Source organism: Cervus canadensis, chromosome 11 (genome assembly GCF_019320065.1).
Source record: "Cervus canadensis isolate Bull #8, Minnesota chromosome 11, ASM1932006v1, whole genome shotgun sequence".
Classification (NCBI taxonomy): Eukaryota; Metazoa; Chordata; class Mammalia; order Artiodactyla; family Cervidae; genus Cervus; species Cervus canadensis.
Genome location: NC_057396.1, coordinates 35,620,137 through 35,647,190, shown reverse-complemented (window position 1 = coordinate 35,647,190; position 27,054 = coordinate 35,620,137). Strand labels below are relative to the sequence as shown.

At 35.2% G+C, this 27,054-nt stretch overlaps 1 protein-coding gene across 3 annotated transcripts in view; it reads left to right on the top strand.

Moving 5' to 3' along the window:
* FAR1 (fatty acyl-CoA reductase 1) overlaps window positions 1–22,995 on the top strand; it is a 75,050-nt gene extending 52,055 nt beyond the window's left edge. For 2 of the 3 annotated variants that reach the window (XM_043481139.1, XM_043481141.1), the window contains 8 exons: window positions 1,063–1,240; window positions 2,283–2,327; window positions 2,463–2,581; window positions 3,461–3,528; window positions 5,016–5,187; window positions 14,245–14,374; window positions 16,532–16,659; window positions 20,091–22,995. In XM_043481139.1, the coding sequence (XP_043337074.1) occupies window positions 1,063–1,240; window positions 2,283–2,327; window positions 2,463–2,581; window positions 3,461–3,528; window positions 5,016–5,187; window positions 14,245–14,374; window positions 16,532–16,659; window positions 20,091–20,253 (1,003 nt within the window). In that variant the 3' untranslated portion in view covers window positions 20,254–22,995. Of the gene's footprint in view, window positions 1–1,062; window positions 1,241–2,282; window positions 2,328–2,462; window positions 2,582–3,460; window positions 3,529–5,015; window positions 5,188–5,491; window positions 5,664–14,244; window positions 14,375–16,531; window positions 16,660–20,090 lie in introns of all 3 variants that reach the window. The other variant, XM_043481140.1, reaches the window with a different exon arrangement.
* Window positions 22,996–27,054: the final 4,059 nt, after the last annotated feature.

Sequence of the window (27,054 nt, the reverse complement as noted above, 5' to 3'; positions counted from 1 at the left end):
AGAAATCTGCCCAGCAGATAATTTTAGGATAACTCATAGATTGTGTAATCTCCCTCCAATGATAAGGCTTACTGGCTGTACAGTCTCTCCTAGTTAAGCCTGTTTTATTTTTTAATGGAACAACTCTTTTATTCATCTTTTGAAGTTCATCTCCATTATGGAATTTTTCCTATGTTGAATAGTAACCTACCTTCAATTTTATAAATATTTCTTTCCTTCCACACAAAAAAGTACTTTCACATACAGAAGAAAATTTATCTTGATAGTCCCATTTTATACATCCTCATCAGTTAGTATGGGTATCACTGTATACTAATAGTATTCTTAGTATACAAATATGCATAGTATTGTAGATAGAAAGGAAAAACTATCTGAAAACAAGTACATAACATTGAAATTAGTAATTTAGACTGAAAAAGACTATAGAGATCACCTAGTATACTACCCTCCTCTTACAGATTATCATAGTAGACATTTTCTTCAGAGACACTGAGAGAACTGAAGGAATTTTATGACTTCACAGTAGATTACTAGACCTTTTATATTAATTGTAAATGTATGTTCATTTAAAATGTATATAATTAACATGTTATGCTGTTATGATGGTTATATACAAATCTTTAATTCCTTGGGGCCAGATGTATTTTGGAATTTATTTAGACTTTAGAAAAAAATATGATCTATTGTGTAGTATGAAACAACTTCAACTGTCTAAGCTCGGGGTAGTACTCCTTGTCAAACACATAGGAAGTATATGAATACTTACAACTAGAAGATGTTTTTTTAAAAAAAGGCCATAAATCAGTTCTAATTCACTTTTGCTACCTAACATATGGTATATGAAAAAACTCTTGGTTTTCAGACATAGAAACTGGATATACATCTGGATTTGTAGTTGATGTTTAATGAAAGAAAAGCTGATTTTCTTTTTTTTTTTTTTTAGTAGAAGTTGTCAGACACTTGAGTTGGAGCCACAGATATATTTGAAATATGCAAAGTGGTTTTTCATTTCTTAAATGAAAATATATCTGAAAATATTTTTGCATGTAATTTGTTTACCAGGTGGATGGATGATGGCTTAGTAAATGATATCACACCCAAATTGATAGGAGACAGACCTAATACATACATATACACAAAAGCATTGGCAGAATATGTTGTACAGCAAGAAGGAGCAAAGCTAAATGTGGCAATTGTAAGGCCATCAATTGTTGGTGCCAGTTGGAAAGAACCTTTTCCGGTAAGTTGCTAGAGATCTTTGTAAATAATTGGAACTGAGAATTTTAAGTCATAATTTTGTACAAAAAGAGTTGGCAGTTTTTTAAGAGCAGGTTTTGTTTACTGAACATGGCTTATTGTGGCAAAGTTGTTTCCATTTGTAGAGAGAGACACTCTTATTGGTACTTTTATGTAAGGTGCATGTACTGTAATGTTGCATGTATAGAAATGCAGATGAACTTTTAAAATGTTAACTGAAAATTAAAGGCTGTGGTATTGTCTGGAGTCAGAGGAGACCATGCCTTTCAAGTTTCTTTGTCATTGATAAGAGATTGGACACTGACACGTCACCATTTGTTGGCTTTTAAAATTATTTGTGGATTAGTTTCCCTTGTGGAGGTGAAGGGAATAGAAATGAGAATATTCAGGATCTTATTTTATTTCATTTGCTTTTTAGTAGCTAAAAGAGGAAGGTCTTTTAAGAAGTTCACTTCTCCTTGTATAGTTCACATGCTAAGGAAGATAAATTTCTGTGATTTGCTGTAGAAAAGCAAGGCATTATAGTATTTGTGAATTGCTGAAATAAGAGAAAACATAGATATAAAATGAGATAAATGATTTAGGAAAGACTTAAGTCTCTGTAGTAAATGATACTGTCTATTTTGTTACTTTGACATTACTCTGTTTTATTCAGTAATCTTGAGAATTTACCATTTCCTTCAATCTAAGGATACTGTCTTAGTAAATGGCATAAAATCAAACTTGAGCAATCTTAATTTAGCTTAAATATTTGACAGGTAAAAACTCCTTTTTGCAAATTCTCTTTGCAGAGAGTTAATGAAAGAGTAGGTTACCCTTTGAAAATTATTATAATTAGTCATTTGCAATCTCAGAAAAGACTATTTAAGATGGGGAGAAATATTCTGGCCTGAATATAGTCAGATTTTTAGTTCTTAGAAGAAGACTACCAAGTATGTTTGTGGAATTATAGAGTTCAAATTGTAAATCTCTTAATTTTATAGTATTTCTAAGCTCCCTTACTTTTTTTTAATTTTTGGTATTAGGGATGGATTGATAACTTTAATGGACCAAGTGGTCTTTTTATTGCGGTAAGTAATAAGCCTTTTTTTTTACTGTATTGAATATTCTGGGGTTTTTTTTTTCCTGTTTTCTGTGTATCTTTGTATTGTGTATATGCACTATGGCTTCTGTATCTTAAGGTTTTGTTTTTAATTTCAACAAAGGCAGGGAAAGGAATTCTTCGAACAATGCGTGCCTCCAACAATGCCCTGGCAGATCTTGTTCCTGTAGATGTAGTTGTCAACATGAGTCTTGCTGCAGCCTGGTATTCCGGAGTAAATAGGTATATGAGATGGCAATGTCGTTTATTAGATGTATAGTAACTGAGATGAGAACTAATGTTAAAAAATCCTCTATAATGGATATTTATCAGTTTTATTAACCCATACTGATATTATATAGATATTATCCCTTTCAACTGCAAGAGTTGACTTACCACAGCCAATGAAGTGATTCCATCAGCAGTAGTAAGAATTAACATAAATTGTTGTGTACTGCCTACAGGATGGACAAGGTCATTAGAAATTTTTTTTTAATACGGACTAAAACTTGGTATAAACTTGTCATATATAAAGAGGTGAAATTCACAGAGAACAACTTACATATATCAAACATGCACACTAGTACACTTCAATCAACTCATGGGTCTCCTTTTAAATGGGAGTAGTAGTATTTATAGGTCTAACACTTAAACCTAAACACCTAAGCTCCTCAGTGACATTTTTCTAAATAATAATCTTCCCTTATTTTTGAAGTCACTGTTTTATATTTTACAAAAAGGAGGGATATGATTATATGAATATATTGTTTCTGGTAAAAGCAGATTCCGTTCACAATTTCTTTTTAACTAGAGCCTCTGAAAATGGGAAGGAGATAGGATGAGCCAAGGTGGTTCTTTATCCTGTATGAAAAAAAGACACTCATGCTAATACAAGAAGAAAAATGAAGTCTGTTATTTTTTATAAATATTTTTCGGGTAGGATTGGAAAAAAAGGTAGTGTAAATAGTTGTTCAGACATAAAAATTAATCCTTTAAAGATAATATTTTAAATATTTATGGTAGAAAAGTCCTCATTCTTCCTACTTAAGTATCATATAAGATTTAGATTGGTTAAGGTTAGCTCTTTTAAATGTTTCATTTCTTTGATCTTTGTCTTTGCAGACCAAGAAACATCATGGTGTATAACTGTACAACTGGAAGCACTAATCCCTTCCACTGGGGTGAAGTTGGTATGATTCTCCCTGTATTTTTGAATGTTAGAATACGTTTTTATAAACCTAAAATGTTCACCGAGTTTTTACGTTAGAATAAGCCATGAGGCATTAAAGCCACCCAGTTACAAGTTTATTCTTAGTTTAGTTGCCATGTTAGAATATCTACTAATACTGCCTTTTGGTCCTTAATAATGTTTCATTAATTTAAAAATACCTAGCTGTGTATTCCCTCCTCATCCCACCCTTGTCTGACCCTTACTGTTTCTCTGCTGCCATCTGCAGCAATGCCCATAGATACCCGTGGTATGGAAATAAAGCTTTTTTCCTCCCTCATGGGCATTCTTAATCCTGATGCTCCCTATTCACAGGAAGTATCACTCACAGCTACAAGAGTTGATATATCACAGGAAATAGCTACTTGTCCTAAGAGGAATAGCTGAAGGAGTAAGCAAGTAGGATACATTTTGCCAGAATATTTTCTGTTGCGTTTATTAATCTGTTAAATTCACAAATTCACAGCAGTAGTGTGTATGCAGTTACTTGTTTCAAAACAGGAATAGTATAACTTAGAATGTACTGAAATTTGATGATTTTTAAGTCAAATATAAAGTAAAATATATTTACAGTGTTGATTTAGTATACTAGGTCTTATTTTATCTCTAATTAAACAGCTTTTGTTACCCTTGTGGAATAATTCTGATTTTAAAGTAAATCTTTGTCTTTTATCCTAGGGGTTATTCTATGACATTTTTATTTCTATTTAATGATTGACTGTTAGAGAATAAACAGTCAAAAAAAATCTAGGGTGCTTTTAATTTTATGATAATTGGTTGTGTTCTTTCAAGAATTTTAAAACACTTTAAATGAATTAGGTTTTTTGTAGTCTTTCATTGTGTTCCGAAGTTTAGCAAAAATCAAGTTGAGCTTTATTTTTTAGTGAATATCTCAGTATACATTTACATTGAAGTATTAACGTAAATGATAATACATTTGATTGTTTTGATATTGTATAACCTAGATAAATTACAGCAGAAGTTAATTTGGGGTTGTTTTAAGCTTGTTGATATATGTTAATTTGAGCAACTTAATTATTCATAAACAAAGGATGATGATTTCCCTTTTCTTTTTTAAGTTAGTACAGTAATAAGAATCTGGAAAGAGGAACAGAAAGAAAGAAGCTATCGTGAGAGGTGAAATATAGAAAGTGACATTGTAAACTGATATAGGTAAAACATTAAAAGGATTTTTAAGAGTGAATTTTAGCAAAAATTCATTCATCTAGTTAAAATTCATAAATAGTGGGAGTTCTAAAACCACTTGAGTTCAGCACTTTAATACCCATATTCCCTTAGTTACTATAGAAAGTAGAAAAGTTTGTTTTTTAAATGAGCAAACTCTTGACATCTTTGGTAAAATATTTTGCTTTGTAAAAACATGATTTTTTTTCCAAAACTTCACTACATGGTTATTATCAAAGCTGTTACGCAACTTTTCTTCCTCAGAATACCATGTAATTTCCACTTTCAAGAGGAATCCTCTCGAACAGGCCTTCAGACGGCCCAATGTAAATCTAACCTCCAATCACCTTTTATATCATTACTGGATTGCTGTAAGCCATAAGGCCCCAGCACTCCTGTATGATACCTACCTCAGGATGACTGGAAGAAGCCCAAGGTAATGGTGACTAGCTCTGTCTTATCTGTTCCTCTGACTGTTAAACAACCCATGCTTACACGAAACTGCATATTAACTCTGTATTTGTTTATGCTTATGATAAGGCTTAATGGCCTTTTGTGACTGAGAAGACTCTTGAATTTAAGAATTTGTCAGAAAAGCAAAGGTAGTGTTATAATTCATTCTGTTCTAAGTTTTGGATGATTAATTATTGTCATATGCTGAATTCTAGGTCTAACTTCAGGTATTTTTTTCTGAATAACAAATAACATTCAAAATGCTTTGATGCTTATTTTTCCTACAGGATATTATCTAAATCATTCCTTCAAGATGAATCCTTTAAACCAAGTATTCAGGCGCCCCAATATTAAGTTTTATTCCAACAACTTATTGCTTCATTATTGGAAGGGTGTCAGACACACAGTACCTGCATTATTGCTCGATCTTGCACTCAGGTTGACAGGTCAGAAACCGTGGTAAGAAGAATAGCAGTAAATACACTGTATTGGTAAGGTGGTGGAGGCTTGCTGGAGAGACAAAAAGTCGCTAGCATGAGCTTTACCTTTAGTTACTAACCTGATTAATCACAATCACAATCCGGATGCTAGAACATTTCTTAGAAATTGAGGATATTTGGGGAGACTGGATCTCATCTTATTGGGCCATTGATCCTCCAAAATCCCATATTACAGGAAATGTCCAGCGTCAAGGTTGTCATTGTTATTATAAGCTGAAATTGAGCCCTTCCCTCCCCATTATCACTTGGAGGTGAGTTTTATAGAGGATTAAGGGTTAAATGTTTTAAGTGGATTGTACAGTTTTATATGAAAAAAACCTAGGATGCTTCTAGGAAATTAATTGCTTGAGCTGTTTCAGCTTCCCATTCAGCTTATAATATTGTAGTTACAGTTTTTGACTAATTTTTCAGGTTGATAATGTCATAATTTAAAACAAAGGTTAACAAATCAAAAACTTCATTTCTTATAGTTGTTGTGGCCTTTTTTTTTTTTATTGAAAGCTCACAAACTTAAAGTAATCCTACTGTCTTTACCACAATTATAGTGAAATATACTATAAAAATATTTATTTTTTTAACTACATTAGCATTTGTAGTGGAACCTTTGATTGGAGAGTTCAGGATTTGAGTATTTAAGTGTAAAGAAGATGCTGATTCCAGAACTTCCATCAGCTGCTCAAAAAATAAAAGCGAGGTATCTGCTAGTTATAGTGTATCTGGATTTGAGTTACATGTAGGGAATTTTCTTTGGATTCAGTTGTCCATTATGTTTCTCATCGTGTATGTTAAATATTGAAATATATGAGTGGTGTTGAACAGCAGTGCATGCTATCTTGATATTAATAGATTTTATGTAGATTAAGGCAGAAAAATCAAAACTAGGTTCAAAAAGTAAAATAAGTTAAATATATCACAATGCTTTACACAGAAAAGGGGGCTTAGTAAACTTAAATGAAGAACCAGAGTTGATTAAATAATTTATAATAGATATTGATGCATAACAAATTATCTCAAACTTAGTGGCTTAAAACAGCAATGGTCATTTTATTATTTCTTTCGGTTTATTGCTTCTCTCAGCATCTGGAATTTAGGAAGGGATCCACTGGGCAGCTTTGGCTTAGAGGTCTTTCATGTGATTGAGGTCAGATGGAACTGAAAGGGGGACATGCAGTGGAACAGCTAGTATCATTGTCTCTTCATGTGGTATCCGGATCTTTTCATAAAGTGTCTTTGCAAGGACCAGTGGTTGCCTTAGGGGAGCTGGACTGCTTACATGACAGCTGGAGGCTTTAAGGAAAAGTGCTACAACAGACAAGGTGGAAGCAACATGCATTTTCTGACCTACTTAAGAAAACTATGCAGCACTATTTCCACCTTATTCATTTAGTCCCAGGCGAGTCACAGATCTTTCAAGATTCAAGGAGCAGGGATATAGAGAATAGTCAAGATCATCTTGTAAATGAACCGGTGAGATGAAAGGTATTGTTGCAACCATTTTTGGAAAGTGCAGTTTGCTGTAGTCAGTCTTCTAGTCCCAACAGTTTATATTCCTCCTACATGGAAAACGTTCTTGCTTTGTCCCCACAAAACCTCTCTGACAAAAGCTTGAAGCCAGTGTGGTTAGTAAAATCTATTATAATTGTGAAAGAAGCTTTTTCAGATACAGTTCCTCAAATATTGATCTGAAAACCTGTCAACTAAAGTGGCAGGTTACCTCCTGCCCATCTGATGTATAATAGTGAGACAAGCATAGGAAATAATTTAGACAGTCTTGTTCAAAAGAGAAAAAGTAAGAGGCACACAGCAATCACTGGTCCATAACAATTCTGCATTCCAGCAGGGTATGTTTGATGGTTTCTTAGTTAGAGTTTCATTCCCCCTCTCTGGTTGTTTTCTGAGGTTTTCGTTCTCTCCTGAGTCATCCTTCTTTTCCCTTTAAAAAAATAAAAAGGCCTGTGTTTGCAACTGAATAGCCTTCTTATCCTATTTCCTGCCCACAAAAAGTTGGGAGTCTTTAGAGCAGAGATCCATATAGTAAATATTTCGGTCTTTGTGAGCCATATGGATTCTGTTGTAGTTTTTTACCTCTGCTGTTAAATGTAGCTTCCACCTTGTAACTACTCAATTCTGCAGCCTCAGACAATATGTAAATGAACAAGCATGACTGTGTTCCAGTCAGACTTTATTTTAAAAATAGATTTATTTGGCTCTAAACTCTGGTTTGCTGGACCTTAATGCAGAGGCCTCTTTGCATTTGGTACTGTCTCTGACCTTTTAAGTGTAAATTCATGATTCCTTTAAAATTGTGTGTGTTTCCCATGTATTTGTTTTAAAACAATCCAGTCCATTAGGCCAAAACCATACCCACAGATCTTTTTGAGACATATCCTTCTGTCTTGGGTTCCTTATGAAGTTGCTGTGGAACAGCACCCTTGAGTCTTAAATCTTTGCCTCTTATATCCTTAGACTCTTAAATCCTGCCTCTTAGAGCCTCTGTAAGACATGTCTTTAACATCTAGAATGAAACTTTTGTCTGAAAGTTTCTAAGAAGTATACTACTTTAATCTTTTTGAGGCCCTAACAGAATCTTAGATCTGCATTCTTGATTTGATCTTTGATCAGAAGTTGTTTCTAAATTCCACTAAAACCAGATAGTTCATTTTTTAAGATGATCTTTGTCCTCTTTGAGGAAATCTTGGCTTAGATCATCAAGTTTATTAGATACATTTTCTGTTTTCCATGTGACCATAGGTAATAGTTTTGTTGTTCTAACTTGCAACATTATTTTCCTCACTTACCTTGAAACTCTCACCAACAGCTTCCTTATAGCCAGCCTTTTAGTTTTTCCACTAATATCTTTGGTTCTTCCATGTTTTATCAGTGGTCTCAAGGGCCTCACAGTTTCTGTCTACCACCTAATCCTAAAGCCAGAATTGCATGTTTTAGTTTTTTATTGCAGCAGTCCCTCACTCCTAGTACTGATATATCTGTTCCCATTATTTGTGCTGCATGACAAATCTTTCAAATTTAGAATCTTTTTTTTTTAAATTTAGATAAAATTGATATCAGACTTTGTATCTTAAAACAGTAATCATTTCATTCTGTTCTGTACTGAGAACTTCTTCAGCAGTAGAAGTTCTAGAAAGCTTTGATGGGATGGTTTAGAAGTGATTGCAGTCATAGGGACTAGAGCCAGGTACACTGTAGGGAATGGTAAAGGAGAGGAAGGGTGCTGAGCAGCTGGGTGGCCAGACATTTTCTCTGTTTATATAGTCTCAGAACCTTTCAGTGTGGTCTCTGCACATGGACTAATTTGGGCTTCCTCACAGTGTGGCAGCCTCAGGGGGAGTTGAACAGCATACATGACCTATGAAGGCTTCAAGGGTGAGTATTCCAATGAGCAAGGCAGAAAGCTACCTTACTTTTTCTTACCTCCCCACAGAAGTCACAGTATCACTTCTACCTCATTCTGTTGGTATAAGTTACCTTCACCTCTTAATGGGCCTCTTAATAGTTAAGGTAATATTGTAGGTGAACATATAAGATGGGAGATAATATTTGCAGCCACCTTAGGGAATTAAAATTTGCTACAAATAGGAAGCATCAAATAGAGTCTTCTTAACTGAAGTTTGTCCTCTACAAGGCTTTCTAAATATCAAACCAGGAATGCCTTGGGAGCTTACACTTTAAATGCAACAAGAGACATAAAGGTTTTTATTTAGGCAGTTTTATAAATGTTAAATACGTGGTGGTAGTTGCTCAGTCATGTCTGACTCTTCGCGACCCCATGGACTGTAGCCTCCCAGATTTCTCTGTCCATGGAATTTTCCAGGCAAAGAAAACTGGAGTGGGTTGCCATTCCCCTTTCTAGGGGATCTTCCCCACCCAGGGATCTAACCGAGGTGTCTTGCATTGAGGGCAGCTTCTTTACCATTTGAGCCACTAGGGAAGCCTCAAATGTTAAATATAAAGTCTTATAATTTATATTATTAAATTTGTTCAGATATTTGCTGAGCAAAGTAGTAGCCTCTACACCTTACATTAGGACCTTAATATAATGCCTGCTTTTGCATTAAACTCAGCAAAAACAAGACTGGGAGCTGACTGTGGCTCAAACCATGAACTCCTTATTGCCAAATTCAGACTTAAACTGAAGAAAGTAGGGAAAACCACTAGACCATTCAGGTATGACCTAAATCAAATCCCTTATGACTATACAGTGGAAGTGAGAAATAGATTTAAGGGACTAGATCTCATAGACAGACAGCCTGATGAACTATGGACAGAGGTTCCTGACATTGTACAGGAGACAGGGATCAAGACCATCCCCATGGAAAAGAAATGCAAAAAGGCAAAATGGCTGTCTGAGAAGGCCTTACAGATAGCTGTGAAAAGAAGGGAAGCCAAAAGCAAAGGAGAAAAGGAAAGATATTTGCATTTGAATGCAGAGTTCCAAAGAATAGCCAGGAGAGATAAGAAAGCCTTCCTCAGTGATCAATGCAAAGAAATAGAGGAAAACAACAGAATGGGAAAAACTAGAGATCTCTTCAAGAAAATTAGAGATACCAAGGGAACATTTCACGCAAAGATGGGCTCAATAAAGGACAGAAATGGTATGGACCTAACAGAAGCAGAAGATATTAAGAAGAGGTGGCAAGAATACACAGAAGAACTGTACAAAAAAGATCTTCACGACCCAGATAATCACAATGGTGTGATCACTCACCTAGAGCCAGATATCCTGGAATGTGAAGTCAAGCGGGCCTTAGAAAGCATCACTACGAACAAAGCTAGTGGATGTGATAGAATTCCAGTTGAGCTATTTCAAATCCTGAAAGATGATGCTGTTAAAGTGCTACACTCAATATGCCAGCAAATTTGGAAAACTCAGCAGTGGCCACAGGACTGGAAAAGGTCCGTTTTCACTCCAATCCCTAAGAAAGGCAATCCCAAAGAGTGCTCAAACTACCACACAATTGCACTCATCTCACACGCTAGTAAAGTAATGCTCAAAATTCTCCAAGCCAGGCTTCAGCAATACGTGAACTGAGAATTTCCAGATGTACAAGCTGGATTTGGAAAAGGTAGAGGAACCAGAGATCAAATTGCCAATATCCGCTGGATCATCGAAAAAGCAAGAGAGTTCCAGAAAAACATCTATTTCTGCTTTACTGACTACGCCAAAGCCTTCAACTGTGTGGATCACAATAAACTGTGGAAAACTCTGAAGGAGATCTCGGGAATACCAGACCACCTGACCTGCCTCTTGAGAAACCTGTATGCAGGTCAGGAAGCAACAGTTAGAACTGGACATGGGACAACAGACTGGTTCCAAATAGGAAAAGGAGTACGTCAAGGCTGTATAATTGTCACCCTGCTTATTTAACTTATATGCAGAGTACATCATGAGAAACGCTGGGCTGGAGGAAGCACAAGCTGGAATCAAGATTGCCGGGAGAAATATCAATAACCTCAGATATGCAGATGACACCACCCTTATGGCAGAAAGTGAAGAGGAACTAAAAAGCCTCTTGATGAAAGTGAAAGAGGAGAGTGAAAAAGTTGGCTTAAAGCTCAACATTCAGAAAACTAAGATCATGGCATCTGGTCCCATCACCTCATGGGAAATAGATGGGGAGACAGTGGAAACAGTGTCAGACTTTATTTTTTGGGCTCCAAAATCACTGCAGATGGTGATTGCAGCCATGAAATTAAAAGACGCTTACTCCTTGGAAGGAAAGTTATGACCAACCTAGATAGCATATTAAAAAGCAGAGACATTACTTTGCCAACAAAGTCCGTCTGATCAAAGGCTATGGTTTTTCCAGTGGTCATGTATGGATGTGAGAGTTGGACTGAAAGAAAGCTGAGCGCCGAAGAATTGATGCTTTTGAACTGTGGTGTTGGAGAAGACTCTTGAGAGTCCCTTGGACTGCAAGGAGATCCAACCAGTCCATCCTGAAGGAGATCAGTCCTGGGTGTTCATTGGAAGGAGTGATGCTGAAGCTGAAACTCCAATACTTTGGCCACCTGATGCAAAGAGTTGATTCATTGGAAAAGACCCTGATGCTGGGAGGGATTGAGGGCAGGAGGAGAAGGGGACGACAGAGGATGAGATGGCTGGATGGCATCACCAACTCAATGGGCATGAGTTTGAGTAAACTCCGGGAGTTTGTGATGGACAGGGAGGCCTGGCGTGCTGTGATTCATGGGGTCACAAAGAGTCGGACGCGACTGAGCGACTGAATTGAACTGAATGTCAGTCATGTCATTCATGGTGTCTATTTTACTCATTTGCATTGTTCTGAGTGTCAGTTGACTTGATAAAAATCTGACTTAACTGTATATCTGGGTATAATTTTAAAAGTACAACTCAGATATGCATCATATGGATTCCTGGTGACTAGTCTCTGGGGACTAGAATTTGTGATATTATCACATATAGCAGCAGTATAAGTTATCTGCTCTAGCTCTTGAAATGTAGTAGTTATTTTCTCTTAAAAATGGTATGAAAAAAAATGGTTCTGTGGCCTCCTTTTTTTTTTTTTTTTTTTAGTTAGCTAACTTTCTCTAGTTTAAAGTTTTTATTTTTGTGATTCTCAGTGGAGGGCAGTTTTGCCTCCCTCAAGAGACACTGGACGGTTATTGGAGATGTTTTAAGTCATCAAACTGAGTAGATGTTACTGGCTTCTGGTGGGTAGAGATCAGAGATACCGCCAAGCGTCTTAGTGCACATGGCAGCCCCTCCCACTAAGAATTATCTGGCCTAAAATGTCTATAATGTTGCGAATGAGGAACCCTGGACTAGATGATCGTTAGAATCTTGCCCTCCTCTGAAAGTTCTTAAGAATTTTTTTCAGGTTGCTGTAACAAAGAATGAACACTCAGAACATACAGGACAATGTGGTCCCAGGACCTGCTCTGACAACATGTTTAATGAAAGACTAGTGGGGCAGAGTTTTAAGTTTCTATTTATATTTCCCATAGTATTGAATCCAGACTTTGATTACTTGATAAATGTTCTGTGAACTTAATATATGACCTTTCAGATTTCCTTCTCCCTCTCCAGTTTTTTATTGTAATTATGGCAGAATCACTGATTGACTTTTCGGGTAATTCTGTCACTTGAATGAATCTGAAAATAAGACTAAGTGAGAATTCTCAGTGAAAATGGAGTTAGGAAGAAAAACTTCTAAAATAAGGTGGATGTCAGAAAGCCACATTAGCCAAATATGTGTATGTGTGTGATTCAGGTATACTATACTGGCTGTGATAGTGGTGTTACTTACCAAACTTGTAAATCTTCTCCTCCCTTCAAATTCTATCTGTTTGAACTATTCCTGTCTAAATTTAGCCTTTGATGCTCAATAATTCTTTCCGTGTTTAATGGAGGTTTTATTTTGTAATTACTTTCTTTAATGAAGTGCAGTTCTTCTTTACATACATAGTCCATGTTGTCTCATTTTCTTTCAGTAGTCTGTATTCAGGGCTTCTTTCTAAATGTATTGAATGTGTCAGAATTGGCTTAGCTAATGTTACTGTTTTGATTTCCTCCTCATTGCTAATGTTCTCATTTTCTCCTATTTCTCCCATTTCTGAAGCCCTGATTTGGGGATCTCTAAACTGTATAATGCTAATCTTAATTGTGGGACTATAAATAGAATTCTTTTAAAGTATTTCTTCACATATAATTTTTCTTTTTATCAGAGATTAGGAATTTTTGGTGTGTTTGTTTCAAAAAGTTCTGCCTTCTATTTCTCTCCCTATCATTGATTATTATTGTGTAGATGTTACTGTTCTGGTTAGTGTTGTGATATCAATGACTTACAGTGAACCATGATATATAAAATGCCAAATTTAAAGATTAAAGCCCCTCGCCCTTTTAAAAAGAAACAGAAAAGCGTTGAACTTTCTTATTCCTATAAAGATGGATATTGGGGATTTGGGAAGATTAGGGAATATATTGAATATCTATTTGAGAAAGTTGTCAATATGAGTCATTGATTTCATGGCACATCCAGGCGCCTGTAGGTGTTCAAGAGCAAGTTGTTTAAAATACATAGAGTTAACTAAATGGCAAATGAATATTTCTGTATACTTTGCTTCCATGATGCTGGAGAGTTGAGATTAAAATGTAACAGTATGTTATGAATTCACAGAAAATCTTACTAAAGTGAAGCTGAACTAAAATGTGATTTAAGGAACAAAAAAGGAAAAGAATGCTAATTGAATTCATTTATTTGCTTAGTATTATATGTAGAAAATTTGGCCTTGAAATATTCCATTTCATATATCAGCAAAACTCTCCTTAGGCAGTATTAATTTCATTTACTGCTGCTTAATTTTTTTTGTTGTTTTGCATTTATATAATGTTCCAAGATGCAGAAATATTCTTATTTCCTGGTGATTTGGTATACTTATTGAACTACATGTTACTATTTTACTGTCAATGTCTCAAAATAGACATTGGTTCCCTGGGTGGTAGTGAGATTTTTCCTTATCTATGCAAATTATGAATCTCAGTTTTTCTTACAATACAGGATGATGAAAACAATAACTCGTCTTCACAAAGCTATGGTGTTTCTTGAATATTTCACAAGTAATTCTTGGGTTTGGAATACTGACAATGTCAATATGTTAATGAATCAACTAAACCCTGAAGATAAAAAGGCAAGTATTTTTTGTTTTATATTAGAAAATAAGGAGCATACTTATTAGAGTATGCTAATTAGCAACCTGAGAAATAATTGGATATTTTCCACAAACATTATGCAATAAGAAAGTTGATCTGTTTATAATGTCCCATTTTCAATCATAATTGGTAATCAAATAAAGTTGCTTTATCTTAAAATTTTATAATTAAGTATGAGAGTAGCAGAAATATTTTCAAAGCATGATTGAAATGTTGATTGTCTTTTTTAATGTCAGGTTCAAAGAGAATTTTTACTTCTTTATGCATTTTCCCCCCAAATACTGTTTTAAGTTTTAAGGAAAATGTCTCAGAAATTGTTTTTCAAATAGTCTACTTTTTGCCATTCCACATTTTGCTTTCTGTTAGTTTGAAACTTAAACTCTTATGAATTTTCCTTTTAAGGTTACCTTAGATATTTGAACATGCATACTTAACAAAAATTGAGCAATTTGTATAGCCTCTTCCTTAATGATACTTAGGACCATAAAATGTTTTAGCTCTGATTACCACCCCCCACTAACTTATGTGGTTATATGTTACTTTAGTGTTCTACTTAAATCTCATAGTTAGAAATGATTATTTTGTTTAGCTTTGTTGTTGTTGCTAAGTAGTGTCCAACTCTTTTGCTCCTGCACAGACTATAGCTCACCAGGCTCCTCTGTCCACGGGATTTCCTAGGCAAAATATTGGAGAGGTTGCCATTTCCTTCTCCAGGGGATCTTCCTGACCCAGGGATTGAACCGGCATCTCGTGCATTGGCAGGTGGTTTCTTTACCACTGAGCCATCAGGGAAGCCTGGAGGCTAACTTGTTCCTGCTTTAGTATCATTTCTTAATTTAGCAAGGCCTAATAAAATATTGATACTTCCACCTTTTCTTGGATAATGCAAAGGTTAAAACGTGTAATCTAGTCAATTAGCATTCATATAGATTTACCAGCATAGTTGTCTTTTTACTGCTCTTATTTCTTCCTCCATCCTCCTCTGATGATTTCAGACTTCAGTCGAATCATTTTCATTCTGCCTAAAGAGTACCCACTAGTATACTTTCTCTAGTGTTTGTCTTCTATTGATGTTAGATTATCTCAGTTTTTATTCTTGGAGTATTTTTATTCTTCAATGATATTCATACTGCTGTAGAATTCTATGTTAGCAAGCTTTCTTTGAACACTTGGAAGATATCTTCTCATAATCTTTCAGCTTCCATTGCTTCTTTTGAGATGTCAGTGGTCAGGCTAGTAGTTCTTTCTTTGGAGGTAATCTACAGTGCCTCTTCTGGTTTAAAAAAATTTTCTTTCTTTGACTTTCAGCAGTTTTACTCTAATATGTATAGATACATGTATGTATATATGGTATGTGTGTGTTTTGAATCTGTGGCTTGATGGCTCACCATTTTTGGAAAATTTCTAGCCATTGTCTTTTTAGATACTGCTTTTTTTCTGTTCTTTTTCACTTTTCCTGTGGGAATCCAGTTACACAAATGTATGACCTTCTCATATTATCTCATATCTTAAGTCTCCATTTCAGTACTGTGGTGCTTTAATGATTTATTTATGGTAGCTTTTTTATTTTTAGTCTAGAGCTTGCTATTTTCAGAGAGGTGTGATGGTAAATTAAATTGTGAATAATCTGTTTATCACACCAAAAAAATTACCTGATTGTGTGTGGAAGAGCTCTGAGCAGAGTATAGCCCTCTTATTTTGTCATGAAGTAGCATTTTTATAATGCTTTCTTTTCTATATTTATCTACTATTTTCATCAAATGGCCTACTTACTGTGACCTAAACTCCTAAGCCAGCTTTCGTTCTTCTTAAAAAAAGAAAGCCACATTCTTTCTCTTAACGTCAATACTATTCTCTAGGAAAATTAATCTGTGTAAAATGCAAGATGTTCAAAAGGAAGAGATACTGTGGATAGAAGTAAACTGGAAATAAGTGTATTGCTTCTGTGTTTAATGGAAGATAATGCAATAGGAGTAAGAACTTTTTTTGTGAGTAGCAGTAAGATTTTAAAAATTAATATGGTAAACATTTTGTAAGCATGTCCTGTGGAATTAGCCTTTGGAAAAAGTTAATTTTTGACTGGTTATGAGAAAAATTATTCAAGAAAATAACCAGTAATTTTTTTGTTTGTGTAGACTTTTAATATTGATGTACGGCAGTTACATTGGGCAGAATATATAGAGAACTACTGTATGGGAACTAAGAAATATGTACTGAATGAAGAAATGTCTGGCCTTCCTGCAGCTAGAAAACACCTGAACAAGTAAGTTTTATATGAGTTTGATTTCATCTTGTCTTCCTTATGAAATACTAGTGTTTTCCTAAGCTGTTAAATTGAGATATTGCTAATAATATATTGTATTTAGGAAAGTGGTTGCCTTTGGACTGTAACTCTGGTAGTTTGATTTAACCTATGACTATTGAAGCTTACTGTTTTCATCAGTTTATACTATTCATTAGTAAGAAAGTCAAGTGGAATTTAGTTTTAAATATCACTTTCATCTTCCCTTATTGCTACTGAAGAAGTAAAGATATCAGGAGATAATAAAAATGTATTTTAAACTGGAGATAATGTAAAGTTTCTTCTACCTTATTGAAATACATCTTTAAAAGAGGAAAAGAGATCTAATAATACATTATTCAGTGTAGAGCTTTTTCTTTGTTTATAAAATAGTTATTCTTTTTCCCTTCAGTTCAGTTCAGTTGCTCAGTCGCGTCCGACTCTTTGCGACCCCATGAATCGCAGGACGCCAGGCCTCCCTGTCCATCACAAACTCCCGGAGTTTACTCAAACTCATGCCCATTGAGTTGGTGATGCCATCCAGCCATCTCATCCTCTGTCGTCCCTTTCTCCTCCTGCCCTCAATCCCTCCCAGCATCAGGGTCTTTTCCAATGAATCAACTCTTTGCATCAGGTGGCCAAAGTATTGGAGTTTCAGCTTCAGCATCACTCCTTCCAATGAACACCCAGGACTGATCTCCTTCAGGATGGACTGGTTGGATCTCCTTGCAGTCCAAGGGACTCTCAAGAGTCTTCTCCAACACCATAGTTCAAAAGCATCAATTTTTCGGCGCTCAGCTTTCTTCACAGTCCAACTCTCACATCCATACATAACCACCGGAAAAACCATAGCCTTGATCAGACGGACTTTTGTTGGCAAAGTAATGTCTCTGCTTTTTAATATGCTATCTAGGTTGGTCATAACTTTCCTTCCAAGGAGTAAGCGTCTTTTAATTTCATGGCTGCAGTCACCATCTGCAGTGATTTTGGAGCCCAAAAAAATAAAGTCTGACACTGTTTGCACTGTCTCCCCATCTATTTCCCATGAGGTGATGGGACCAGATGCCATGATCTTAGTTTTCTGAATGTTGAGCTTTAAGCCAACTTTTTCACTCTCCTCTTTCACTTTCATCAAGAGGCTTTTTAGTTCCTCTTCACTTTCTGCCATAAGGGTGGTGTCATCTGCATATCTGGGGTTATTGATATTTCTCCCGGCAATCTTGATTCCAGCTTGTGCTTCCTCCAGCCCAGCGTTTCTCATGATGTACTCTGCATATAAGTTAAATAAGCAGGGTGACAATATACAGCCTTGACGTACTCCTTTTCCTATTTGGAACCAGTCTGTTGTCCCATGTCCAGTTCTAACTGTTGCTTCCTGACCTGCATACAGGTTTCTCAAGAGGCAGGTCAGGTGGTCTGGTATTCCCGAGATCTCCTTCAGAGTTTTCCACAGTTTATTGTGATCCACACAGTTGAAGGCTTTGGCGTAGTCAGTAAAGCAGAAATAGATGTTTTTCTGGAACTCTCTTGCTTTTTCGATGATCCAGCGGATATTGGCAATTTGATCTCTGGTTCCTCTACCTTTTCCAAATCCAGCTTGTACATCTGGAAATTCTCAGTTCACGTATTGCTGAAGCCTGGCTTGGAGAATTTTGAGCATTACTTTACTAGCGTGTGAGATGAGTGCAATTGTGTGGTAGTTTGAGCACTCTTTGGGATTGCCTTTCTTAGGGATTGGAGTGAAAACGGACCTTTTCCAGTCCTGTGGCCACTGCTGAGTTTTCCAAATTTGCTGGCATATTGAGTGTAGCACTTTAACAGCATCATCTTTCAGGATTTGAAATAGCTCAACTGGAATTCTATCACATCCACTAGCTTTGTTCGTAGTGATGCTTTCTAAGGCCCGCTTGACTTCACATTCCAGGATATCTGGCTCTAGGTGAGTGATCACACCATTGTGATTATCTGGGTCGTGAAGATCTTTTTTGTACAGTTCTTCTGTGTATTCTTGCCACCTCTTCTTAATATCTTCTGCTTCTGTTAGGTCCATACCATTCCTGTCCTTTATCGAACCCATCTTTGCGTGAAATGTTCCCTTGGTATCTCTGATTTTCTTGAAGAGATCTCTAGTCTTTCACATTCTTTTTCCCTTAGTCTCTTATAAAACTAATATGTACTAATTGTTAAAGAACACTTAGGAAACGGAAGAGAAAAAATTACTATTAATCCATTATTCAGAGATGCAATTAGTTTTATTAGTAATCTCTTTTATTCATAGTAATTTTAATACCATTTTTATAACAGTTTTCAAAACTCACATTATTCTTGCTCTTTCAACTCTTTTGAGACTTTATAGGGCAGATAGTTGTATAGATGAAGAAATGGAGACAGGGAAGTTGTATTTGAAAGGTCATATTGTATTAAGTGGCAGAGCAAAGTTCTTTTGTCTACACCCATTGCTCATATATTGTACAGTTAAGCATTGAATAACATGGATTTGAACTGTGTGGGTCCATTTATATGTGGTGTTTTTTCAATAAATACATACTATAGTACCACACAATGTGAAGTTGGTTGAATTTACTGATACAAAAATACAGGTAAGAAGGGCTGACTATAAAGTTATATTTGGATTTTCAATTGTGTGCAGGATTGATGCCCCAACCCCCACATTGTTTAAGGATCAACTGTAGTCCTATATCTTTCACTGCCTGTTTAAGTTAGTGGGATTTATGTAATGTTATGGCATACCTAAGAATTTAGATTCCTTTTTAACACCATTAAAAAAACATCAAAAATGTTTTGAAACATGAGCATCCTGCTCTTTGAGAATGGGAGGGTCTTCCTGTGTAGAGCAAGTACCATGTTTCATTCATGGTATGAGGACTTGTCCAGTTGACTTTTGATCTTGACAGAGAGCTATAACTGAAGGAGTAAGTTCTTTTATCTGACAACTTGTAAGCAGCTAAAGATGTCCAAAAATATTTATTTTGTCTGTAGGATGATGTATGTAATGAATCTCCCTTTTTAGATGCGATAAGCTCTGGAAGTACAAGAGATATTTCTGTTTTACCCAACATACTTGTTGTCTAGCACTGTTTAGGGCATACAGAAGGCTGCTTAATAGTACTTGTTAATAAGTAAATTTACATCCCAAATGTTACAAAAAACTTTGTGTTATTATTGTTAATAGAAATAATGCATTGTTTGATGGACTACTGTCCAGAATGTGCACAGTCAGGTGTTTCTGATGTTTGCTAACTTTCTAATTTCTGCTTAATTTTTAAGTAAGTTTCAAATTAATATGGATTTGAACTTTGATTAGATTAAGAATTGAATATGAATTATCTGCTATCCAACAATATTCTTTTCTAGAAGATAGTATCCAATACATTTCTTGATCTGCTTTCCAGGTTGAGGAACATACGTTATGGTTTCAATACTATCCTTGTGATCCTGATTTGGCGCATTTTTATTGCAAGATCACAAATGGCAAGAAACATCTGGTACTTCGTGGTTAGTCTGTGTTACAAGTTTCTGTCTTACTTCCGAGCATCCAGCACTATGAGATACTGAAGACAAGAATTTAGCATTAGAACATCTATGCATATGGTGGTCTAAATGCATAAAATGTACTTAAGTCATTTCACCTTTTGTCAAGACATTAAACCATCTTAGCTCAGAATGTGGAGTAAATTATGGTACATTTTATGTAACATTTTAATGTATACTCATAAAAGCCTAGTGAATACACTGTGGTATGCCAACTCAAATCTGTAATAGCCACCAAAACCATGACTTAACATTTTGATCCCTGGGGGAATAGGGTTGGGTAAGGGTAGGAGGGGGAGATAGGAACACTGACCAGTATAACTGTGCAATTCTGGAACATACTAATTAAAATATGCCTTAACATAGAGTGATTTTCTAATTATAATATTTAGTACAGTGGAAAGCATTTATTTGGATGGGAATACTAGCTAAGTTGGTAGATATTTGATTCTTCAGTGTTTGATTTTTATCATCAGTTGAAGTGATTTTTAGTTTTGTTAAAATTACAGCCAGACTATTTTCACATCATCCTGTAAGTTACTGAATGGTCTCAAATGTGAAAGGCACGTTTTCATTTTCCTTCTTTCTCTGGTTAGAGGTCTGATACATATCATTTTCTATAAGCAGTCAGTTACTTCCATAATCAGAAGGCTATATATTATTATAGAGACCCTACTGGATCTAAATGAGTTTGAGAATCCATATCAGCATATGCCATGTGTTTTTAGAAGGAAAATGAAAATTCACTAAAACTATTAGTATTAAGAAGAATAGGAGTACATTTTTCTTGACCACATTATGACCAAATAACAACCAATTCTGTGACATTTTGTTCCTGTTTTGAAGCTGGATGATTCCTTGAGACCTTGATAAGGAGGTGTGGGCACAGGGAGGAGTTCATCATACTTGTGCTCGCCTCCCTTTATAGATTTTACTAATGGGACTTTAAAAGGCTTATACTGTCCAATTAAAGCTGAAAAGTACATTACTATGGAAGAATGTATTTGCAGGTAGTCATAACATTAAGAAAATGTTCTCATATGTGTGTAAACACATACTAACTTTTGACCTTGAGAGCTGAATTCCTTCAAGAAAAATAATGCATAGAATAATGTGTATAAGATTAAATAAAGAACTTTATTTACATACCACATAAAGTAGCAAACTGTTGAATGAGTTTAAAGATACCTTTTATTTTTTGTGCATGTGGTTTTAGCTTTTAGAAAGAAATGAGGTATAGAAAAAAGTAATAGCAAGAAAATTGATGTATATTTTAATGATACATTACAATTCCCTTTAAATCTTAATAGTAGTTAATTCTCCTTACTGTTGTAACACACATTTGGTTTAACAGATCAGCATAACATGTTCTAATTTAGCTGATCAAGTTGTACTATATTTAAATCATTAACAGTGTATCTTGAATATGTTTGATGAAGTCAGTTTACAATACAAAAAGTTACATAGAACTTTAATCTTAATTTTCTTTGTCAATTCAGATGCAATGTATAAGAAGTTTATTTTATTATTGTGAAAAAATTAAATGTAAAGGAAATCACCTTCTTCCATGCAGGTGTATAATCTTGAAAAGGAAAATGCTTCCATGTTGAAGCCAGATTTTCTGTAGTAAACTTTTAAAACATTATTTTAAAAGCAATATGTATATAAATATATATATATATATATTCTTTGCAGTGATACTGAAGTCTCTGGTCTAGGACCATACCTTTTATAAGGTGTGAGAGACCATGGCAGTGTCTAAGAATGGAATAAATGATGATGCCTTTGATTTAAAGTGGCCCACATAATTAACTATAGATGCTCTATCCTTTGAATGCTCCGTCTCTCCAATACATTTCCATAATGTGTTGAAAATATGCTAACATTTGTATGATTTTTATACATCTGCTGAATATACTTAGATGAATTATCTGCATTTTGCAAAAGAATCAGGTACAACTTTAGCAGGCAATGTGAAGTACATGGGAGGTGTATATCTTTGAACTCTGTCATTATTATTGTAGTCTAACTTGAGGAAATGATCATTGGGAGGGTGCTAAGGCCACTGCATTAGTTTTGTGTGTTTAGAATTCTTTTGTCAAAAGAAAGCTAATGAATAAATTAACATGTCATTCTGGAACTTAAAAGTTTTAAAATTAGTATAAAACATACATAGGTTGTTAATCCTCGCCAACTTGACTTTGAGCATAACTCAAACATAAAGATTTTAGAAATCATTTGTATTGATGTCATTTGCTAGACCTGGTTTTTTAGTTCTTTCTGATTATATTTTTACACACAGACTCAAATTTTAACAGGATGGCCTGTTAAATAAATCTAATAAATCATTTAACTCATTTGATAAAGCTACATTTTAAACATTGTTTTTCCCCCCATTCACTCTTGATTCTTCTAATTCTGGCATATGCATTTGTCACTTGTGAAGTCATTGTAACTATAAGTAAACTTGACTTGGCAACATTAATATGTTTAATAACTCATCACTGAGAAGCATGGCAGTACATTCTTTGACTTGGGGATGGCATTAAATAAACATTTTCTGAATCTGTGTTATAAAGTTTGGAAGCAGGAAGAGAAAAATCTTATTTCTCTCCCTTTTCTGTGCTTGTCTGTAGGTTCAGGGTTTTTTGCTTTTTTGTTTTAAATGTATATCGATAGTCTTTTATAAGAAATAGAAGCATTATTGGGTGCCTTTGTTTGTAAACCAAAAAGTAATAAATGAATCCCTATATTTCCATTATAGTATTTGTTTTTTTACAATAATTGTCCTGAAAGTTACTCATGAGGTAATGTGGTTAGAATTACAGGAAACAGTTCTCACTTACACTTTTTACCTTTCTTAAGGTGTATTCATTATTTTTTTGTATCCTAATTTTATTGAATTCTAAGTCTCTTACACCGCATTTTAGGGGAAGCACATAGGCAGGATGAATACTTTGTGTTAAAATATTATTTTTATTTATTAGCTGGAATGAGGTGGTTTTTCTGAAAACAGTGCCAGGGTGTCAGTTAGGTTCCAGGTACTCTCCTCCCTGTTGAATGATATCATATTAATTTATAAATACATTTGTTGTAACTTGTCTGTTGAGTAAGTATAAAGAACCATTCATTAGTAATAGAGTGTAACCATAAAAAAGGAGAGAGCTGATATCAGGCCAGGGTACAGGTGAATATAAATGGCCTTCCAAGCCAAGCTCTTCTAGGCTTGACTCTGAAGTCATGACTTGAAACTGTTGGCACTGACTTGTTCTATTTTGAGAAAAACTCCCTATTCTTTTGCATGAGCAACTAGAGAAAGGAATGTATACTGCATAACTTAATATAGAAATGAGTTAATTAAATCTACAGTCTCTGTGATAAAGAAATATGAAATATTTTCTTATTGAATTAATATTTTTATCTTGAGGTATTTTCTAGTCATAGAATGAATGTCTTTTTTTTTTTTTAATGGTGATACTCTTAGCATACATCTCTATCATTAAGATTCCTAAACAAATCATCTTTGTCATTTGAGCATATTTGTTAAATCCTTTGATTTTTCTTTATTAAAAAAATTTGATTAACATTAAGTTTGATGTGCTCTTTTACAAGTTGATGGCTGTAAACTACATTTATATAGAAAAATGTTAAGTGATAAGTATGAGTTTAGTATCTTTATGGTTGGCTAATAAGGCTATAATTGTCTTTTTCTTTCTTTCTCCCTTCCTTTTCCTTCTTCCCTCCCCACTCCTTCCCTCCCTCTCTCCTTCCTTCCCTTTTCTTCCTTCATCACAGATCACATATAATACCTGTATTTTTATACAAGATGAAGAGACAGTGGAGATTTTTCTGAATTCATTAAAAAAAATAAGCATTCCTAATTATTCTCTTCAAAATATTTACCTTAATATTCTCTCCTAGACATTTGACTTAGTTGTATGTTACAGCTTTATGGGGTTGAATTAGGGATCCTCCAGAGGTGCTTTGGAAGCAGAATTCCTTTATTTTCTGCTGTTATACAGAATATCAAATTCTTTCTTCTTTTTCTTTCTTTCTCTTTCTACATTTATCTGTGAAGAGCTTATTTTCAGTTTTTGAGAGCAAAGTATAACTAGAAAGTTTAGGCTGAAACATGAATTATTAATGCCAATAGTTGATGGTCCTTGAACTACGAAGATAATCTCATGTGATTCAACCTAGTATTAAAATGGCTTTCTTTATCTTTTAACAAATACACCTGAACGTAAACATACAGATGCGTACGATTTTATTTAAAATAGTCATCCCAGGAGAATGTGTATTTATTTCATTAGTCCTTAATTTTTTGACATCTAATACCTACTTTTCTGTTTTATGTTACATCTTTCACAACTTTCTTGTTATTTTCCCCAACTAGGTTGTTTTTCTTGAGAAGAAAACCAGCTTGAACCTTTTGCAGTGTAGAAATAACACTAGTGAACACTTGTTGAGCAAGTGTGCAAGGCACTACCCTAAGCGTTTTACATTATTAACCCATTTTTGCCTAGCAGCCCTTTGAGGAGGGCACCTCTGTTTACCCATGTTTTATAGGTGTGATAACTAAGGTGTGTGACGTTAGTAATTTATCCACGTTACACTGCTAGTGGCAGAGCCAAGGTCTGAACTCAGGTAGTTTAGCACCAAAGCCTGCTACACATGTCCATTACGCTATACCATCTTTTATTATAGGAACACATGTACATGTGTTGTGTTAGGCACTGTGTTTTATATATTGCAACTCTCTGTTTATCTGTATCACTCAGCACACTGTAAACTTGTCAGTGGTTTGAATTGGAATATGACACACTACTTACCATTTACGATCATGTGACTTAATTAACATAGGTAGGTAAACATAGTTTAATTAACATATTAAGAACAAAATACTAAAAGTACAAAGGAGTGATACACTGCTTAGTGTGTTCAGGGAAGAGCTCATACAGGCATATTTGAATTGTGGTTTTGTCTGATTGGAAGAATGCTGGGAAAGGGAAGCACTCCAGGTACAGAGAAGGGCATCTGTAAAGGGAAGTGTGGGGAGCCATGAGTAAATATTTTGGTGCTAAAGTTGAGGATGACTAATGGAGGATGAGGTTGGGGAGACATATGGGGGCCAACGAGGGCCTCTGCGTGCTCAGAATTCACTATGGAATGTGGAGTGGCTGTGGTCAAAACCACTTGGAAGGTTCTCCTAGTCAAAGAACACCCAGTTCCTATTAAATATGAATACATTTTGGACTTTCAGTGAACTGACCTATTACACTCATTTTCTAAATGAAATCAATTTAAGAGAAAAAAATTCTACTCAAATAGTGTCATTAAGTGTTAATGGTGCCAGTGGTGAAACAACTGGTCTCTATGTTTTTCAGTTTTCTGTGATTCTCGAAGTGTGACCCTAAACCAGCAGCATGAGTGAGCATCTGGCATTACCTGAGAACTCAATAGAAATGTGGCTTTCAGGGCCCACCCATACTTAGTCAGAAACTGGGGTGGGCCAGCAGCCTGTTCTGACATGCCCTATAAGTGATTGTGAAGCACACTAAGGAGAACTGCTGGTGTGGATAGTCGGTCATCGTGAGATAACACCAAGGTCCTATGGACCTGGGAGGTCTTAAAACTAAAGATCAACACATAAAACACGATACAAAACATGTAGTGATACATAGGAAAAGATCAGACCTCCTAGGAATAAAGTCACAATGTTCAAGAATTAGCTTTATGTGATAACTATGGGTGGTCTACCTTTTTGTCCCTTATTCTTTTACTTTTCCCCTGTTTTCTGCAAGGAGCCTGAGTTTGTTATAAACAAAAGCAAAGGTTTTTATTTTAAAGTAACTTACAAATAAGGGTGAGAGGAAGCTGAGGGGAAAAAAAGCTTTTTAAAAAAAAAAAAAAAGTCCATTCATTCTGGACCTAAAAAAGGTCTGTTTTTAAACTCCAGATCTTGAGATGGCGTTTTTCTTTCATGATTAGAGAGCCACAACTTAATACGTTGTGATCGCCCTTGAAATTGCCCAAGTCTTTGTTATGTTTTTGATGAACTTGGTAATTATATTAATGTCTATGCTTACTAGTTTCTTACTTGGTCTTTATGTGGTACCAACCATGCGTGTATGTCCTTTCTGTGCAGCCAGGTAACCACAGTCCTCTAACTAGCTTAATTCCCTGTTGTAATTCCCATTATAATGCTCACATTACACATCAGTGAATTGTGAGTTTATGGAGAGGCAACTCCCACAGAGAATTCTCAACTCTTGATAGATGGAGAAGGTGTTTCTGTCCTTAAAGCTGAGTTCTAGAGCCTGTGCCATGGGAACCTCTCATAATTACCATAGCAGGCAGGTATTTGAAAGTATGGCTAATTTTAGAATGTTTTACTGGAGAAAATTTGAAATGATTGGGGAGTTTGCCTTAAGCTGTATGCAAACAGAACCTACCGCCATTAGGTTGAAAATATCTATTTACTGTGTTTGCTTCATACGATTGTGAGCTCTCCTGTAGGGCAGGGCCCGTTTTTTAAAGCAACTTGGCACATGGAAGTTACTCAATAAATGTCTCAACTTAACTCAGAACATGAAGTTTGTCCTTCCTCTATCAGCCCCAGAATTGTTAAGCTTCCTTTTAATATACAAAATTTTACAATCAAGAAGAATTTGCCAAAAAGAATATGAAAGCTGACACTAGTAACCTCTTTTTTCTCCCCTCACCTAGAGATGCTTACAGAAGACGATACAAATGCCCCAAGTTAGAAACTCCACAGCTGACAGATATTACTTTTATCCAATAAACATTGATTGGCTGCTGTTA